Consider the following 20,113-nt stretch of genomic DNA (forward strand, 5'->3'; position numbering starts at 1 on the left):
GGTTGACGGAGGAATGTGAGACTATGGCCGTGTGTTTACAACTCAATAATCCCAGCCAGTCCCAGCTTTCAAGCTTTCACATAGCATCCTGAAACAAAACAAAACAAAACATAAAAACAATAAAACTGAAAACAGCCACCGAATTGAACACGTGAGCTGGTGCCGCTATATCCAGGACACACAATCTGTCAGACCATGGAATAAATAGCCGCCTAAGGTTAACTCTGATAGTGACCACACATCACTGCAGGTGTTAAAAAAGTAGATTTTATAGACACCAGTCATTAACTCCGTCAAGGCGGAGGAGCCCGGGAGCACACTGTTCAATGAAACAAAACCTGAAGAGAAAGGGTACAAGAAAAACTAAAAGCAGTGTTCTCTGTTTGATCTAAATTTAATTTGACTTTTGGTGAGCGCTGGAAACCACTCGCTCCGTCATCTGGACGCCACATATTTCTCGCGTGCTGTTCACTGTATTGTGTCACATGATACTATTGTTTAGGGTTCGCATCATGGTGCATTTGCTTCCAATAAGGAACCTACTTAGAAAGGCATGTAACGTCAATAGTCAGGCTTCAGGCAAAGCAACTGTATGCAACATTTTGAACGCTCACGCACATCACAAAAAAAAAAAAAGTGTCTGGTATCCAGCAATGTATTTATTTTTCAAACTGTTAACATTGACAACCTCTTAATCTTAAAATGCAATGGCGTTTGTGGACCCTTTGTGCAAGGACAGTGACGTTGAAGGTTCTTAAAAGACATCAATGGGTTAAAAAAAATCCTGCTGTACATATATAAAGATAAGGCCTGGGTTTATTTATTACGAATGAAAGAGATGTCATGTCATCTGATAGAAATTAAAATGATTAACTTGCAGAAGGCTGATTTCATATACCTCCTCAAAATCAAAGTGAAAAATTGTTGCAGAAGGCTAGTCTTTTTTTTTTTTTTTTTTTTTGCCAAAATGTCATCCCATCATGGAACCCACAGTGGTTTGTATGGCTCCAAGTTCTTGTTTTGCATTCCTGACAGTGCCAGACCAAGCTCCGAGGCTATTGCCAACCCTTCTCTTTTAGCTAATTTGACAACTGATTAAGAACCGTCTCTGATATTTAACAGATCAAGTAACCCAGAAAATAAATTGACTTGATGTTATGTTATGAATAAAAACTGGTCATTTAATTGTCCTGTTGAGTGTTTTGTTGAGTAAGAATTTTCCTGAACTACCCAAGTTCCACTGATTTATAAGTTCCTCTTTGTTGTTTCCCAGAATTACCAAAAAATATCTCAAGCAAGTCCTGGGTCAGCCCAAAGGTCTCCTTCTAATAATGCATATCCATAAAAAGACATCCAGAAAGTCCCTTCACCAGTTGCCAAAACAACTTCTGCCCTCTCCTTCCAATGTAAAGAAAACACTTCTCTACTCTGAAACCCTCAGGGATAGCAGACCTCTTCACACTGTTCTCAGTGTTGACACTACCTTCCTGTGCAAGAAGGGGACATTTGTAATACAGATAAACCGGTAATTGGAAAGCTTTACCTTACGGCTCAGCCGTTGCCTCACCATGTCAGACCAACACAGTAACAGCAAAATTATAGATGCTTCAAAATCTGCATATGTATATCCCCCACCTTTCTATAATGCTCCTGATACCCAAATGCAACCTTCTATGGCACATGGCCATAGTCCCAAGTGCTTTTATGGTGTTTTTATTATCTATGTTTTAATCATGTAAAGCATCTTGCGTTATCTATGTACTGACATGCTATACAAATAAATTTTCCTTACCTTGAAGAGGAGGTTCCCACTCAATGAAGCATGCAGTATTACATTACCTACTAGTTGCTTTCAAGCTAATGCCGCCCATTATGTTGTGCCAAACATTGGGTAAAACTGGGGACAACCTTGACAGATTTTAACAGATTTTGAAAAGACCCTGTGGTCACATTTAATGATATCAATATTGTTATATTTATTGTGCTCTATAAATAAAAATCTATTTCATCATTGCTGCGATAAAACGATAAAAGTTTCTTCTTATTTTTGCGTGATGGTTAAATGTCCCCCAAGGATTGCCAGAGCAAAGTAGGCAGTAAGCTGCCTTTTTTACAGAAGTCTTGGAAAGTCTCCTTCCACCTCATGCGGTGCCAGTAACAAACCCAGAAAGCTCGGTTACACTACTAATCAAAGGGTTTAGGGTCACACGGTAGTGCACTGTTTACAGAAAAAAAGTGGATACCGGCATCTCGGTTTTTGAACAATGGAAGCCAACAATGGGATCCAACCACATCTTAAGAACAAGAAAGGTAAGAAGACAACAGCACGCCTGTTAACAATGTTTTTTTTGTGTGTGGCAGTGACTGCTGCTGTTGTGGAGGAGTCTGAGTGGACGTTTATTGAGAGTCAGGACAGTTACATAACGGTAGATGAATATCTTGTTGTGAACATTATTGTACTTACACCAGTTAAAACCCAATAACGTGGACGCAAACAGGTCCACAAACGGTTTCCAAGACTAGCCTGATCGATAATGCAATGAACAAAGAGTTAGTTTCGCAATTATCTATTTTGGGATTCACACGACAGTGGCTGCCACTAGATGTTTTCTTGACTGCAGCCGAGGTTACGTAGGGGACATTTTCGATATGTTTCCTTACTTTCAGTAGTCCACAGTTTCGTACATTTTGGTCATTATAATTTAGGGTGTGTATACCGGTAGCCTCATGGAATTTCTGGAAATGGAAAGTTGTCATTTTATGCAAGCAGAGTCTTTAGATAGAGACTGATATTCTGTTCACATATGTCATTTTGAGGTACATTGTGAGCAGTGCAGATTGCCCCTCCTACAACATTATAAGTGAAACACTGATTAATATCACCAAATAACTGTTGAAAACAGACCATAATGAAATGGATATTAAACAAACTTTTTGTCTAAATTGTTCGCATTTATTCAGTGTAAACGCCCATGGTGACATGTTCATCTGATCAGGCTTTGAACAAAAAGTACGCCCATACGCTGGAAAGACATGCCATACCATGCACTAATGCACACATGCACTAATATGATGGAAAAATGTCCATCTGTATCTCATATTCTTGAAGAATATGAAGAGTTCAAGGAGAGTTTTAAAAATAGCAGAAGTTGTCAAAAGGCATATTTTCTAAAAGAGCAAATATTGCACCATAGATTTCTTTCATAAGCTTAGCCAAATATTGCTAAAGTCAAAACACAATTCTACCTATGTGGTAATGGATTACCACATAGGTAGGGAGGCAAGCCTTTGAAACAGTCATCACTACTACTAAAGTCTGGACTAGTTATGGACATTATATACACAGAATAATACAAAAAGACTCCAGCCTGTTCACCTTATCTTGAAGCAAAAACTCACCTCAGAAAGCCTGAGGAAAAGCAAAGGAGACAGCACACACAACAAGGTTCAATAATCTTGTTTTCTTTCCTGCCACAGTTACACTGATGGGAAAGCTAACTCCATTGCTATCTAAAAGTTTCATCTTGCATGGTAACAATGTTGTCATCAGATGTACAATCTTTTCTTTTTCTCAGTGGAGCAATTGTGACTGCAATAGTCATTGATTTACCTCAATATGTGTAATAATTATTGTATAATGTGCTGTGAGAAATGCTTGTAACTACTTTAATGCACAATAACTTTAGACTTAAAGTAGAATTGTAGATATTTTTAGTTTTTTATTTTTTATTTTAATTAGTATTTTTATTAGATCCTCTCAGTTTTTAAATGTGCCTTGCCTATTCCATCCATCCATCTTTTTCAAAAAGATACAAAGTCCAACTATTGACAGATGTTAAAACCCAAATGCGTGACTGAGAGAAAATGACCGTTTCTCTCAGAGCAGAGCTGTTTTCCGCCATGCTGAGCTTTTAATGACTGCACTGCTTTCTCTAATACTACATTTCTCCATCGGTGTTCTTTTTTTTCTTTTATGAGGGAGCCTTTATCTTGTCACAGCTGAGCAATACTTACCCATCTATTTTTCATTAGCTGAATCCTGCATAGCTGCTAATGTGATAAAATGGCTTACAACTTAAGGGTACTGTTTGAAACATAGATGCAACTTCTAACCCATGCACAGGGCATTGCAAAAGTATGTTCCACATTTTGTCATCTTACAACCTCAAACCTCAATGTATTTTATTGAGGTTCTTGGTGACACACCATCACAAACTAGTCCAATAAACAAAAAAGAACGTAATTTTCTAAAATATGACCAGGACCACTGTGCTGTTGACAGGTGAACCTCAGGCTGCCGGCTTTAAGGGGACAAATCATGCAAAATCCACTTTTTTTTTGCCCTTAAATACATTTTGTTGTGTACCTTTACTCTCTAGGCCACAAGAAAAAATGTAATGTAATCCGTCCAGGTGCTTGATATCTTTTTATTCTTTTTGGGTCATATATTTTCAAGCTGTTGAGTTTTCTCTGTTTTCTACTAGATTTTCTTTTGAAGAATTACATCCCAGTACTTACTGTGGAACTGCTAGACAAGGTTGTGGACTCCCAGCTTACCAGTCTCATGAATCCGCCGTTTTATGTCTCAGAGTGATCTGTTGTCCAAGTTGAAGCATTCCTAAACTACAAGTGGATAATTCATCGAACATTCATTACCCCGCCTCCCAGCATACTACAAATACGACCGAACCGGGTGAAGTTGAAAGTTCTGTGACCTGGAGGGGGGCGGGGTTTAAAGTGCCTTCTTTAGATTTAAAGAAACAGCACCAAAACAAGTTCTCAGACATATCTCGGAACAGGGCTAAACAAGAGGAAAGTGGGGGTAATTTACCGAGGAATTCAGACCAAAGCCTTGCTGTTCCACTTTACGTAGACATGGTTTCAATATGAAAAGGAAAAACTTATAGTTATAAAAACTTTCAGTTTTCTTCTGAAGGCCTCCGACCGCTGTCTAGATCTTACCATGTTGTTCAGTGTCATGTTAACATTGAAGAGCACACTAAATGAAGGATCTGAAGTTCAAACACAGCCAATAGTGATGTTCATATCATGAGCACCTGTGCGTTACTGGCAAAACAATTTTACCTATTTCCAGTGGGAGCAAAATGTAATTGCATTTTCTTAAATTACATTTTACAAAAACATTACTAGTATTACAAAAAATGTTGGTATTATTAAACTTGATATTAATTATTCATATATCAAAATATCAGAAAGACACTCGTCGAAAGACTTTCGTGAGGTGTCCTAACATTGTAAATGTGGAATATTAGGACATTGTAAATTCTGGTGGTTTCGAGTTAAATACCTGACTTGTTATGGGTTTCTTTCTACAATGGCTTTCGTCTTGCATTTTCAAGCAGGAGTGCTTGGCTAATTGTGCTTTAAACTGATTCCCCAAAAAGAGCTTTAGATCTGCATTTCATTTAGGGGTATCAGAGAGAAAGAGTAGAACATTTATGCCTGCCATACTGTTCAGACTGAATTTATTAAACATGTACTTTTTTCACACGTCCTTTGATTTTGATTTTGTGATGGTGTACGACATAAAATACAGATCAAAAATTAATACTGTATAAAAGTTATATTTTCTTGTCACTGATTTCAGAAAGTGAAACTCATACATCATATAGAATAATAGTCAATTGTTTTTCATGTGCACCCAAAGAAACTTTTTGCAATGTTTTCGGTCAAATAAAGATAGAACCTCTAATTTATCCAACAGGAGATGCTGCCCTGAGGGGGTTCCCACTGGAGTGCACCAGAGGGGCAGCAAATGGTGACACAAGCTCTCTAATCGGGAAATTGATTCTCACAAATTCATGTTTCACATCAGTGGAGCGTGGAACACATCACGTGACCCAGCAGAACACAGATCCGGCTCGAAGTCCAAGCATCAGAGCAGCAAAACTGTGGACACTTCATCAATCAGAGGTTAAGATGGAAACTACTGAGGCTCCCCATATGTACTCAAAGGAAAATATGTTTTGCTCTCTGTCTGTCTGGACTGTGTGGTTCACTGGCTGCTCGTCCATGCGGACAGCGGTGGAGCCTAAACGCCACACGCTTGCCTCTGAGGGATGTGACACCAGTGACCTGTTCTGAACGCCACAGTGCTCACACACTCTCTCTAATTTCTACCATCTAACGGCACTGGCGCACGTCGCGTACAAGACAAACAGGGTATGTTAAGTTTTTCCGAAGTAGAATCCAAGAATGAGAAATCGAAATTAGGAAGAAACATTATACACGTTTCCAAGAGGTCTATTTCCACTTGAGACTGTCTGAAACTTTCACCGAAAGGCAATAAGTGGTTGACCTGATTTAGCCAATAAAAGATCCCCATGGCTGTCCAGTTTTTGGTGGGAATCTGTGGTATCTTAAAGCTACTATAGTGTCATTTCGAATTGCCTAAAAAAAGTACGTTTCGATCCATTTATCCAGTTGCATGTGGCAGTGCTGGAAAGTCTTGTTTTATTATGTGCTATAATCACTCCACATTTATTTCAAACAACGCACTGTCGCTGCTAGATATGAGAAAGCCTTTACTTCCTGTGCAGCCAGTGCCTGTAAAAACCCACCAGGCTCAGAGCGCAGCTCACATCAGCCTCTGCAACAAACTATGTGTCCAGGGTTAATTGCGATGAAGTAGAAAGCAATTAGGTAAATATAAAGATGCCACACACACACACATCCAAACGCGCATAATATGGTCCATGCTCTTTGACTGCCCATTATCAAAGCTTTTTGACGTTCTTTCTACTGCACGATAGTTTTATATAGCTGGATATCAGTAACGGTGATACATTTACAGCACGGTGTTGTAGTTTTATGAGCAGTAACACAGAAAACAAAGCTCTGCTGGCCACAGAAACATTTCGCCGATAGTTTTATCTTTTCAATGCACAAATCACTCTGTGCCAGTGAAGAAAAAGACAAAGCACCATCTCTATTTCTTTTATAACCACTGTCTTTCTTATCTGCACTCGTATTCTTGTCTCTCCCCGCGAACATCTGGATGGGATTCCTGCTGCACTGAATGTGAACTACTAGCATTTTTCTACCACCTCATCTTCCTGCTGCTGCTGCTGACTACCACAGTCTTCCATCTCTCTTGTCTTCATCTTATCTTTTTCTCCCACTGCCTCCTTCTTTCTCGCAGGGGATGGTGGGGTGTATCGCTCCCCCGTTACTGTGATTATGTCTCCCACAGTGGCTCGAATGTGTGCTCAGCAGCTGTGTGAGAGCAGATAAAGGTCCACAGTGTGAGTCTATCTGTGGTTTGCATCGTTTTTAATGCTAGCCTAACAGTTCTTTGTGCCAAATTCACAGATATATATACAGTGCTTTGCCAAAAACTTCATAGCCCTTAAACGTATGCACATTGTCAGGTTTTATGCACTATGGTGTAATTTACTGTGGTGCTCACTTGTGAAGTGGCTGGATATTTTGGATTTTTATTCAGCCCCCCGAAGTCACTTTGTAGAACCACCATTTCGTGCAATAATAGCTGCTTGTGTTCTGGATTATGTCGTTACCAGTTTCACCTATTTGAGGCTCAAACAGTTAACCAGTTTGATTGTCCGAATTTATGGAGCGTATCGGCAAACCAAAATCTTCTAGTCTTGCCCCAGAATCTCATAGGTTTCTGGTTTGGTAGTTGACTGGGCCATATTAATACATCAATATGTTTTAACTACACCATTTGGCTAAACAGCGGTTTCAAGTGTGCAGTTTTGGAAGCTACGAACTGTTCTTTTTGTTTGTTTGTTTTTGGTTTGTCACGTATTAAATTATAATGTTTCGCAAATCAAAATCTTCAATTTTGGTCTCTAAGCACCTTTCTTGCCCACATTTGCTGCGTCCCCTACACAACCTGCTGCAACTGCAAACAGGACTTCCAGTATCTTTCTTTAGGCAATGTCTTCTCTTCTTTCCGCTCTTCCATTAAGGACAAATTTGTAAAGGGCATTATAGGTGTCCTGTAAAAAGATTCTCCCAGCTGTGAGCTGTGGATTCCTGGGCTCCTCCTGTAATCATGGGCATTTTGGCTACTTCTATGATTAAAGCTTACCTTGCCTGACCAATCAGTGTGGGTGCTCAGCCATATCATGGTAATTTTGCAGATGTGCTATACTTTCTTCCATTTTTATGACCACGAATTAAACAGTAACCTGTGATATGTTCGAAGCTTAAGATAACAGTATCCCTGACCAGTATGCTCTGTTTCTTTTCTTTTTTTTTCTTGTTCATAGTATACACTACTTATAGTTGGTCTAGCACCTAAAATTCAAATGAAGTACATTGACGTTTTTGGTTGCAATGCAACAAAAATGTGAAACAGTTCAAGTAGTATGAATAAGTCACAGTTTTGTTGCCCAGACAGACAAAACAGAATCTCAAATCCTCTTCCTCTCCCTCCATGGTACTGTCATATAACTTCACAGAAGTCTCTTATGTGTCTGGTTTATGTTTTTTTTCTCACATTGCCTGAGAAGAAGGGTAATCACATGTGTGGACCAGACACACTGATATCAGCAACGCTTTACTGCGAGTTGCCAAAGCGAGTGCTGACATTACCCACCCGTCTCATCACCTCCTGGGCGCAGCCTTTATGCTCTAAGTGCTCTTAATCACTAACGACGAGAGCACTTAAACACCCCCTAATGTCAAATTCTCAAGCGTCAAAGCAGCTATTAGATACAGTATGGCGCCCAAGTGTGAAGTCCAGCAGCTCTAGTGGACTAATCGCAAGCAGTCTCGCTGTTTATAGTTTAGAAAACATCAACATGTCTTTTCATGTTTAAGCAAAGGCAGTTGGTGGAGAGTGATGAAAAACAGATTTAAATGGTTTTGGCTGCAAACCAACATATTGATATGCAGATGAATTCTTTCACCTCCACAGATTTCAATGTGTCATACCGAGACGATCATCTGGTGACCAGAATAGGTTTGTGTTCAGCTTGACCTGCTTGGACCGATGACTCCCCAATTGAATCTGATCTTATTTCAATTTGTAAACACACCGTGCTAAGTGCCAACAGGTCACAACACTCTTCAGTGTGGAAGTTTTCACTGCGGGAAGAGGACCCAAAGTTGCCAATTAGAGGAAACACAAAACGTTTTGGAAGATCTTTGAAAGAAAACAATTTTCTGTTGTGGTCTAGTCACTGTTCATTACTGTTATTAAAAAGAGTGTGAGATTTCAGTAGATAATGGATAAGCTGAACTTAGTACACTAACGATTCTCAGTTTTATCTTTTTGAGCTTCCATCTGCCAAGAAACAAGCTGGATTTGGAAATTGTCATCTTTCTCTGAAATCGTGGGTCTCATCTCAAGTCCTTGAAGGATGGATTCCTGCATTTTTTTAGATGTACTTGTGCTTCAACACAACTGACTAAAATAAATAACTCAAGCAGAGCTCTGTACAGCTTGACTGCGTGGTAGCCATTCGATTCAGGTGTTTAGGATGAGAGATGGATCTAAAGGTTGTAGGAACCAGGCCCTCAGTTACTGGAGATTGAGATTGCTGCTTTATAGGAAATACTAAAGTCTCTGCCGTCTAAAGGCAACAATGCTACCCATGCTACTCAATAATAAGTTCTGCAGACAGTTATCTCCTTAATCAAGTTGTCACTGTAACAAGGTAGAATCAGGAAAAAAAATGAAAGGCTATAAGCACCTTTGCAAAACAGCGTGGGTACTGTCGTCATGCGGAGGATTAAAGGCCATCTATACAGCTGCGGCAGACAATACAAAAGCCTTCAGATTCATTTTTGACTGAAACAGGCGCCATCAATTCCGTGAAGATCGTCCCCCGCACTCTCTCCCAAAAATACGTCTCTGCCACTCTCTATGCTAATTTTGCCTGTCACAAAGTCTAAATGCCATTATCATTGGGGTCAGGTGCTTCCATCACATGCACGCACAGGGAGGCGGTTCGGCAGACAGACATAAGTGCTGGTGAAGGTGGCGTACGCCTCATATGGTGAGGACAATGGACCAGGCTAACTGTAATCTGCCATTCATTCCGGATTCCACTCTTCACAGGTGGAGGGAGATAATATTGTGGGCTCAATCACTGCCTTTTAAAGAACAGAAATATCAGCACGTGCGACCTGACGCTTCGTCGTGGTGAGGTCACAAACACAGTGAGGCTTTCCACACATGATCTGAAATACAGCAGTTCCACTTCACAGCAGCACTTTGGCTCTCGAAACTCCGCAGCCTTCTTTGTGATGGTCTTGTCTGGGTGTATCTCTCTAATAAACTGGTCCAATAATGCTGACAACAGTTTCATTGGCTTTCTGACATCACGTTGTATTATGAAAGAAAGAAAGAAAGAAAGAAAGAAAGAAAGAAAGAAAGAAAGAAAGAAAGAAAGAAAGAAAGAAAGAAAGAATCCCAAAGCTGCAAGTGAGACAGTGCAACTTTGGCACTGCTTTGAAACTTCTCTATCAGCCAAATCTTAGCTCATCCCTCTACTTTTTCCCTCAGAGCTGGAGAGCTCTCTGATGTGCTATCTCCTGTATCAAACACATCATCCGAGGTCTGTTTGCCAAATGGGATAAACTGTTAGGAGGGGATAAAAGCACTGAAAAACGTAGCAGTAATGCTATGTTTATTTGCTATTTAGCATCGGAGCTGCTTGTAAAGATTGGGGAGTCTGTTAAGAAATGGGTTGTTTACATTGACTGGTTCTAGCTATGTCCACAAAGAATCTGCTATTGTCTACTGTTATACAATGTCCAACATTACTACTGAGATCAAACCTGGTTTTGATAGAACTTAATTTTCTACATGGCAGCCATGTCAGATCTGATCTCAACTATACATGGAAGTTTGTCTCATTTCACTATACAATGAGGTTGCAACTCTTCCAGGGCGTATTAATGCTCTATATCCAACAAAACAGCAGATACTACTCTCCACCTGGCTGTCGTCCTCCATACAGTGGCAATATCATGCATTGGGAATCTTACCCTAAAGAACAACATTCTCAGTGAAAGGTTCATCCAGGAAGTAGACTGGTGCATGGCCTAAATATTCTCTGTAGGTGAGGTCAAATCTCCAAGCATCTCCATTAAAATCATCAAGGAATGCTGGAAGCATTAGTGGCATACTGACCACGGCAATGTTTCTTTTAGCACTATTTAAGTAGAAACTATGCAGTGGAGTGAGTTTACCTGGTAGCTACGTAAGCAGCAACAGTTAGGCTACTTTATGATATAGCTTATGTTCTAGCCCCAACCCATTAAGTCTGTATGAAATAATTAAAGTCAAACCAAGCTTACAGGATCAATGCAAGTTCTGAGAGGGTCAAACAGGGGATCTGGATGGTGACAGGGGGGAGAAAAGAGATTTCCACACAGATAAAAAAAGAATCCCGTAAGTCGTGCTGTTACCATCTCTAAAGACGGCAGCGAGATTGAAATGGAGGAAGCGGGAAATTAATAGCAATGCGTTTAACCTTTGGGCTGCGAGTTCATCTGAGCTCTGCAGAAGAGAACCGCCAAATTAAATCACATCTCATAACCTGGAGCAGCCAAGATAAAAGGCATGGGTGGGCTTGGGCTGCCGTGGCAACAGCGGAATCCAAGCCACTACTCCTCGGCTTTTTTTTCTCCATACTTCCTGTTCTACACATTCACCTGTCACATTCTGCTTTCCTCCGCCTTATCATACACTTCCTTTTTCTAATTCCTGCTGTCTTTTATTTGCATTTTTTGCTGTTTCATCATTGTGTTTCTCTTTATTGTTTCATACAACAAAGAAGCATTGTTGTGTCATCAAGCCATGAGGAAAAATCGGGACTGAGTTGAAACATGACGCTTCCTCTCACAGCAGGGGGTTTTACTGCTGTACAGTGAAGCTCCCGCAGACAATCGTCCTCATTTCCTGTTGCCTTACTGGAGCGACATGGGGGGAACTCTCGTCATTCAGAGGACCTGACCGGGCTCGGAGAACTGCAGGCTGGATCGAAGCTAAGCCTGCAGTCTAACTTCTGCGTAACCAGACGCCGGAGTAAAGAATCGGTCTATGTCGAAACCAGCTTTGTGCTTTTTTTTTTCAGCTATTGCAGGAAACTGACAGACGGCGTGGAGCGGCCTCCTGCCTGCAGCCGGCACAGGACCCATTTTCCCAAGCTGAGAGCAAAAGCTGAGCTGAAATCGCCCGCTGCAACCAGGCCAAAGACTATGACCTGGAGCCGCCTGCTCCAACCGCCATGTTCCGGCTAGCCCATAGCTGCCTACTAGCCGCATCCTGCTGATCAGAGAATCACCCTCTTTCAACTGCTTACAACTGGATGTCCAAAGTAAACCTAACTGACACAGAGGAACCGACAGGTTTGGCAGAAAAATAAACAGAGAAAGTTAAATGGTTTATTTAGAACAATTTACTTAATGTGTTTTCACTGTGTTTTTAAACACATGGAGCTAACCGACATAGCTCCCGTTAGCATTTTGAGACCATGTCACGCTGACGTAGTTCGAGTGTGTTTTTACGGTTATAACAAATGTTATCTCCACAAGGGTTTTATACATTGATGGTATATTAATCTTTGTGTTATCCGGTCCGCTCATTATGACCAAAATAAAGATTAACTTTTTTCAAATTAGCGCTGAATGTCCGCCAGCATAAATGCTATTAGCTTCCTGGATAACATACAGCAAAACTACGGTTCGTTTCAAGCATAAGGTTTGTTTTGTTTCGCTCCACCATCGTTCTATTTATTAAACATGAAATAACTTTAGACAGTACGTAATTTCAGAACAGCATTATGACCAAATACCGTGTTGACATATTAAAAACAGCACTGACCCATTGAGGCGCAATTTCCATTGGACCCCTGAAAGTGCAATGAAGTATCTGGCACCAAGAGGTAATCAGCAGGATCTGTTACCAATGAACCTTGGCTGCCCATGATCCTGACTGTTCACCACTTTTCCTTCCTTGGAGCACTTTCAATAGATACTAAGCACTGTAGAGCAGTAACATCTTACAAGACTTGCAGTTCTGGAGATGTTCTGACCAAGTCATCTAGCCATAACAGGTTCACCCTGGTCAGTTTCACTCAAATCATTATGGTTGTCTGTTTTTCTTGCCTTTAAAATATGCAGTTACTAAGTTAACTTGGATTTGGGAGCTTTATGCAGCGGTTCAACTGAACATCACACACTCCCTCATCCTGCTCTTCATCCCATCACCCTGCATCCTACCTGCTATTCTCCATCCACTCCTTTTTTTCCAGGTTCCATCAGGGGGTCCAGGAAAAAGACAATTTCCTGAATATAACACCTCCACCTTCAAAGCCTTCATCAGCAGGGCTTCCCAATTGACCCATCCCCTCATCCCATTTCTTCCATAAGCCTATAATTGCATCGTTCAGGTTCTTGGTAGTGACATGACTTTTGATAAAACATGTTTCCCTGTTGTTTAATCTATTCCAATCCCTACCATTTGCTGTATATTATGTTACCTTTATGTTTAGTGGCTGCTGCTCTTGTTTTCCGCTTTCATTCTGTTGGCATCCTGTTCACGAGACTGCAGTAGTGTGCCTGCTGCTCTGATCTGTCATGGTAAGCACTAAGCTAATCCAAAAGCTCTTACTACATTCTGATCCTCACCTACGGTCATGAGATATAGATCATAATCAAAATATAGAAGCTATGATACAAGGAGCTGAAATGAGTTACCTGTGTAGGATGGCTAGAACGACTTATTCCACTGCTTCGCATTGGAATAAGTCGATTCCAATTGAGTGGATGGGGCATCGGATGAGGATGTCTCCTGGGTGCCTGTCTTTGGAAATGTTCAGGCCATCTCCAATTTGGCGGAGAACCCAGGTCCAAGATCCCTCTAGAAGGACAATATGTCCCTTGGGGCCTGGGAAACCATTGGGATCCTCCAGAATGAGCTGGAGAATTCAATGGGGAGAGGGATGTCTGGATTTATCTCGTGGACCTGTTGCACCTGCAAGCCAGTCTCAGGAAAGTAAAAAAACTGGGGTTGGATGAATTCTTCCATTCACTTTTCCTTTTAATATTTTCTTATTTTCCATCTGTGTTCATTCGATTTCTTTTCCTCTTTCCAATTTGCTCTTTCTTCTCTCATTTATTATTCTCGCTCTGTTCCTGCCATTAACTTTGTTTTTGTTCTTCCCAGGTTTTTTCTACTCGCCCTTCACATTTTCTTACCTCCCACTCCTTATTTCTGTTTTTCTGGCACACATTTCCTTCACATATTCCTTTGTTCATCGTGCTTTCTTCCCTACCTTATTCTATTTTTTATTATTTAATTTGTATCCCGTCACCTCACATTCACATTCCCTTCTAGTCTAGTCCTTAATCTAACTCTTTTGTTTCATTCCCTGCTATAATTTCTGCCTGGAAAGTTTTGATTTTATTCAGTTTTTTAACTACAGTTTCTCTTGAGCCATCCCATTCCTTACTTTCCACTTCTTTGCTTTCCCCCCATTCCTCCTCTCAAAACCTAAGTCCATATTAGGTAAAAGAGAAGGAAGTAGATGCATCCATCTTTTAGAAACTTTAAAATAAACACTCGCTCTAAAATGCGTCAAGGCTATAAACGTTTGAACCGCTAACCTCACTGTAATCCTCAAAGAGTGCACAGAGGGAGGTCTATTCTCTCCTAAACGGCAGAGGTTTCTCTTTTTAGGACGAAGATGTTCATTCCTCGGAGTCAGCGGGCAAGAAAATAAGATGACTTAGTTCAGTCTATTTGGAGCCACTTAGCAAGCGCCTCATCCCCTCGCCACACAAGACGAACAACGTCGGAGACCACGAATGTGTTCCTGCCTCGCCTCATCAGATCCCTCATCTGATGCAGGAATAATTCTCCTCTTCTGTATTTTACAACACGAGCACAAGTGTGTCTCCATTAGCTTTTGTGGGGACTAAAGCAGGTCAACAAATTAATGGCAACACCCCCACATGCGGGGTTGTTGTTTGTTTTCCATCTTAGTTAATGTAAAAGGAGAGCACTGCAAAGGCCATGAATGCTGGGAAACATTGTTCTAGCAGCTTTCCTTCCGAAACCGCTGTTTCCAGCCACTTTCTGTGCTCCTTCGACTTTTTTACTTTTGCTTGTGGTGTGCCATGCAAACATTGAGTTTTGATGCTCACATGTTTGATATCCTTCTATATTTTGAGGGTTTTAGGTGTGTGAATTAAGTGCAGTGCGTGTCTGTTTGCTTCATCCCAGGGGAAGGCTCTTCAGTTGGTTGTACTCATCTTATTGAATAAAGATCATACGAGACAAACAAACACCACCAAATCATCCTTTTATGTCGTTTCTTTTTTCACTTGCAAGTGAATGAAACTCAATTCAATATTTTGAAGTACGCACATTACCCGCTCATCAGTATTTATGTTTAGTTTTGAACTGACGACTGCTCCAAGCTACACTGGCTCGCAAAAGTATCTGAATCACATTTGGTCTGATTACAGCTCCAAACTTCAGTACATTTTATTGAGATTGAACATGTTAGATCAACACAAATTAGTGCATGTTTGCAAAGTGGAAGAAAAATGATACACGGGTTTCAATATTTCTTGCATGCACTTTTATTTAACCCTTTGCAGAATCACATTTTGTCTGCATTTAGCCTAAATTGTTACACACACACATCATGTTAGAATAGCTCAAGATTAGTCAGACTGGTCAGAGAGAGCCACAGATTGTGATTTTGTTTATGTCTAGACTTTAACTAGGACATTCTAACAAGAATACCCCTTGATTTAAAATTGTATGTTTATGTTATTTAACTTCCTTTTTTGCTGTATTCGCTTCACATAATTCAACCGATTTCACCAGCTTCCTTGTTGCTTCTGACAAAGAAAAAAAAAACTACAGTAAATATTTTGACACCCAGTGAATAAACCAAGGCTGTTGTCCTGTTAAAACATGTGCATCTATGTCAAGTATTTTAATACTGGAAGCAGGACGGATCTCTGTCCCTGTAAAGTAACACATCGCAGCAGCATGATGCTCCCACCTCATCTTAACTAGGGGGAATGTGCAAATATGCGGTATTAGTTTCCTACAATTCCCCACATCATGATGCTACTGCTATATTACTTTGTGGGGGTGATGAGTTTAAGGAGATGTGCAGATTTAGCTTTCCACCAAACATCAAGTTTTGCACATCAGCCAGAAAATAACTATTTTGATGTATCATATAAAAATCCAATTAAAAAAGTGAAAGTGTGTGGTTATACTGTGACAAAACATTAAAAAAAATTAAAATTTTTGAACATATGTACTTTAGAATCATGTCAGTTTTAAAAATCACAGGAATTGCCACTCAAGCAGGGTAAACATTACTGCTAGTGTTAGGTCCACACTACCAGTAACAGCTCCAGAAGAACTTAATCAAGCCAGACCAAATGACACCCGTCACCCGAACAACCTCAATTTGTCTGAAGAGCCTTGCATTACAGCATGGTGATATGAAGTGCAGAAGATGAAGGCATTTTCCAGGCAGCAAGGGGTTTCACAAAACACTGTAATTGAGTAGCATTATGGGAAATGTCAGGTCAAGCTTGAAAAGACATAATTCGTGCCACCGTGTTGGAAATCACGGGTGCCTTTACCACAGCTCTGAACGGGCTGCTGGGAGATTGCTTTAAGATGGGGAGGCTTATGTTGCTCACAGTCATGGCCAAGGGTGTTAGACAGTGACGCACATGTGTATTTTTTTTTTATCTTCATAGATTTGTTTTTATGGCAGACTGAACATTCAAAATAGAACACACATTGTTGAAGCTTTAATTAGCAAATACATGAAACATATGTAAAGACCCCACATTTTCCTTATACGTTTTCTTCATATCCTTGGTAATTCACTGTCATATCGTGTAAGTCATAATCCTCAGTAACGGTGACCCACTGTTTTCTGATTAGTATCTGAACATATTCACAGTTCTTCTTCTGTTTCTCCACCTGTTTTTTGAGAACTGACCACAACTTCATGTGTTCAGTTCCGGGGGTTAAGACCTGGGGAGTTGCCTGGTCACGGATCAAACAGTTCAGTGTGAATGAGCCACTGGCTCTGTGGCTTAAGACCCAAGGCTGTAATGGAAGTCACTAACACTGCAGGTATAAATCAACTACTACTTCCTTTGGCAACCGCAGAGGCTGTGGAAGCAGGCTGGAGGATGACCAAGCAACCAAAGATATGTGATTGTATCAGAAGGCTTCACTGATTTTAAATCTCACTTTTTAATCTATACATAGACGTTGGTTTTCCAGCTGTTACAAACAATTAGGTTTCACCAGCAAAAATATTTTGCTATAGTCTTAAACTGTCCAGACCTTCAGTCTGTCCTTGATGTCTTTTTTTTTTCTACAGAAGCGGCTTCATTTTTATTGTTTTTTCATGTCTCAAAGCCAAAGGTCTTCCCCACGTTTCATCAACACCGAGCTGTTCTGCACTGATGGAAAAGAGAAAATCAAGTTCTCAGTCCTCTCTCCCAGAGTCAGCTGTTCAGCATGTCTTTGATACGATCTGCACCAGCACAACTCATCTAAATGATTACATTAACCCTGACCCTATAACCCATTTTCTAAGCATGCCATTAAGCTCTGCTGAAGGCTTTTAATGACCCATTCATTTTTAGGGAACATCTAAATCAAGCAGGGTAGAGGGCCCCTAGCACCAGGGTGAGAGACTGCTGCTGTACAAGGTTCCAACCATGTTGGACTTTTTGGGCCGTCTCAAGGTCTACTTGACTAAAATTAAACCCTTAATGCAGAAAAGACTAGTTTGATTCAAGTTATGGAGGCTACCTTCTTTTCTTCTGGATGGAACTACACAAGAGGACAATGATGCTTAACAGCAATCAGTCAGCAAATTAGATCGCTGGAGTTGAACAGTGTCTGGTGTCAGGATCAAAACAATGTGGAAATAAGTCTGTTGAAAAGTAAAAGGTTTTTGCACTTCATTCTTCAAGGGCTGATGTTGTTTGCGTTTTTAAATGTGTCCCAATTACCTTCTCAGGATGTCATCAACAGCCTCCCTGTAATGGACCATCCATTTGATTTAAGGATGGTGAGCCAGGGAATATTTTAAAACATGCAGGACAGCAGCCCCTTGTGGACCGACTTTGGATACAACTGCTTAAAGCTAATTACCTTCTTTGCACTGAATAAATCTGCATGAATTAGGACTGGATGGTAATTCAATGACAATATATATCGATGATAGAAAGAAAGGGGTCTATATAAAGTTCAATAGAATAACAGTTTTCCTTCCTTTTACATTCTAGCCATGTAAATTAATATTGCAATCATTACATTCCCTTCAACCAATCACAAGCGCAGACCCAGGAGCACTCCGTCATCAAGCTCCACCCCCTTCAAAGGGTTCAGAGAGCAGGCGTTCTTTTTTAAAAACTTTTTTTTTTTTGTTGGAGTGTTTGCGTGTGGGGGCACTATGATGGGAACGAGTGAATGTGACTGTGTGTAGTTTTCTGTTTGTTTATTTGTCAGGGTGGGTTTGTACTGCCCCCTCCCCTAGGACATCCCAGGTCTCCACTAAGTGTGGAGCCCATTAACCCCCCACTGCCCCCCCCCCCAACCCACACACACACACACACACCCGCTATCAGTAAAATTCTGTTTATAATAGTATACATCTCTATATTTATTCAGTAAAAACCCATGTCCTGTACTTATGAAACCATTGTTTATCCTGCACTTGCCGCTATTGCACTTCTGGTTAGACCTAAACTGCATTTCGTTGCCTTGTACCTGTACCTGTGTAATGACAATAAAGTTAAATCTAATCTAATCTCGTTAAATCTAAAGGTGTTAATGTAATACTTTGTCGGTTGGTTGCTGTTCTTTTTACATCTCTCTTTGCAGGTGAAGAAGCAGACAGAGGATGTATCGTTCTCTCCCTTTTCTCTCCTCTTTCTCTTTCACCTTTTCTCCTTTTTTTTCTGTTTTACCTTCTGGTTTCAGTGTCCATATATTATGAAATATTCCCTGCATAAATTATAATAAAGCAGAGCATTATGGTGAATGTGGCTAGGCTCCGCTTGTGAAAGTAATATCTGTTGGTCTCTTTTTGGCATTAAGACAACAATTCTTATTGCCACATTGCCAGACAGGACACTATAAAAAATGCAGTTTTGGTAAAAAGTTAGTTGAATAAAGGGTTGAGTTTTAATTCGGTGTTTGTGGGTTCTGTATCTAAAAATAGGTTGCTAAGCAACAGCATAAAAGGGCCACGACTGCACTTGAAATATATGTTTTGAATTTGTTGTTAATTATCGACATCAATCAATTTGTTTGCTGTTTTACCAATATTCTTTTTTTTTTCTATATTGTATCGCCCTAGCATGAATCTGATCACTCTGGGAAACTATCCATTACAAGTTTAAAAGGATTCAGAATGAGGAACTTACCTGTAGAATTTTGCACCGCTCAGAGTCACAGTTGATGTCTTCGCAGGGATGGAACATGCCCAGTGTCACACAGTTCAGCAGGATCACCAACATGGACGCTCGCTCGAACCATGTGGAGGGGAGGAGTCAAGGAAGGCAACACAGCAAAATGGCAACAACAACAAACAAAAACCAGCAGTTGGCAACAAGCAGCAATCAAGGGATGCGTTTCCTCCAGTGACCTCATTATCCCCGTCTCACCTGACAAACGGATGCTGGCTTATCCTTTTCAGTATAGTTTACAATCAAAAACTGCTTCTAAGAACAAAATGAGCCCCCCCTGAGGGGGAGTCAGGGGAAGCGGGAATACCCACCTGTGGCTGACACCGCTCCAGTTCTGCACCATTAGCCAAGGAAGGGCGGGGAGGTGCGCTGGTAAACGATCAAATTGTTGGTGAGGGAACTGTTTGAAATGGTGTGAGGTACAACAGGAGAAAACAGAGGTACATTTTAATAAACTGGGGAAATGTGAATGGGAGGACAAATCGGATGGGGATGATTTCAGTCAGTGTGAGGTCAGAGTGGATGGGCTTAATGTGATTAGGCTTAAACGCGACTGTCACACCAGCAAATAAGGTGACTGTCCAAAAAAGGAGGCTACCATTGCACACACACACACACACACACACACACACACACA

The 20,113-nt window shown here is 40.7% G+C and overlaps 1 protein-coding gene across 12 annotated transcripts in view; it reads right to left on the minus strand.

Annotated features, from left to right (window-relative positions):
* The window catches only part of cacna1g (calcium channel, voltage-dependent, T type, alpha 1G subunit), a 333,543-nt gene that overhangs the window by 186,691 nt on the left and 126,739 nt on the right, over nucleotides 1-20,113 (minus strand). For all 12 annotated transcript variants that reach the window (XM_036142517.1, XM_036142513.1, XM_036142509.1 and 9 more), the window contains exon 3: nucleotides 19,435-19,546. In XM_036142517.1, the coding sequence (XP_035998410.1) occupies nucleotides 19,435-19,546 (112 nt within the window). The remainder of the gene's footprint in view (nucleotides 1-19,434; nucleotides 19,547-20,113) is intronic.

The sequence above is a fragment of the Fundulus heteroclitus genome, chromosome 10 (genome assembly GCF_011125445.2).
Source record: "Fundulus heteroclitus isolate FHET01 chromosome 10, MU-UCD_Fhet_4.1, whole genome shotgun sequence".
Classification (NCBI taxonomy): domain Eukaryota; kingdom Metazoa; phylum Chordata; class Actinopteri; order Cyprinodontiformes; family Fundulidae; genus Fundulus; species Fundulus heteroclitus.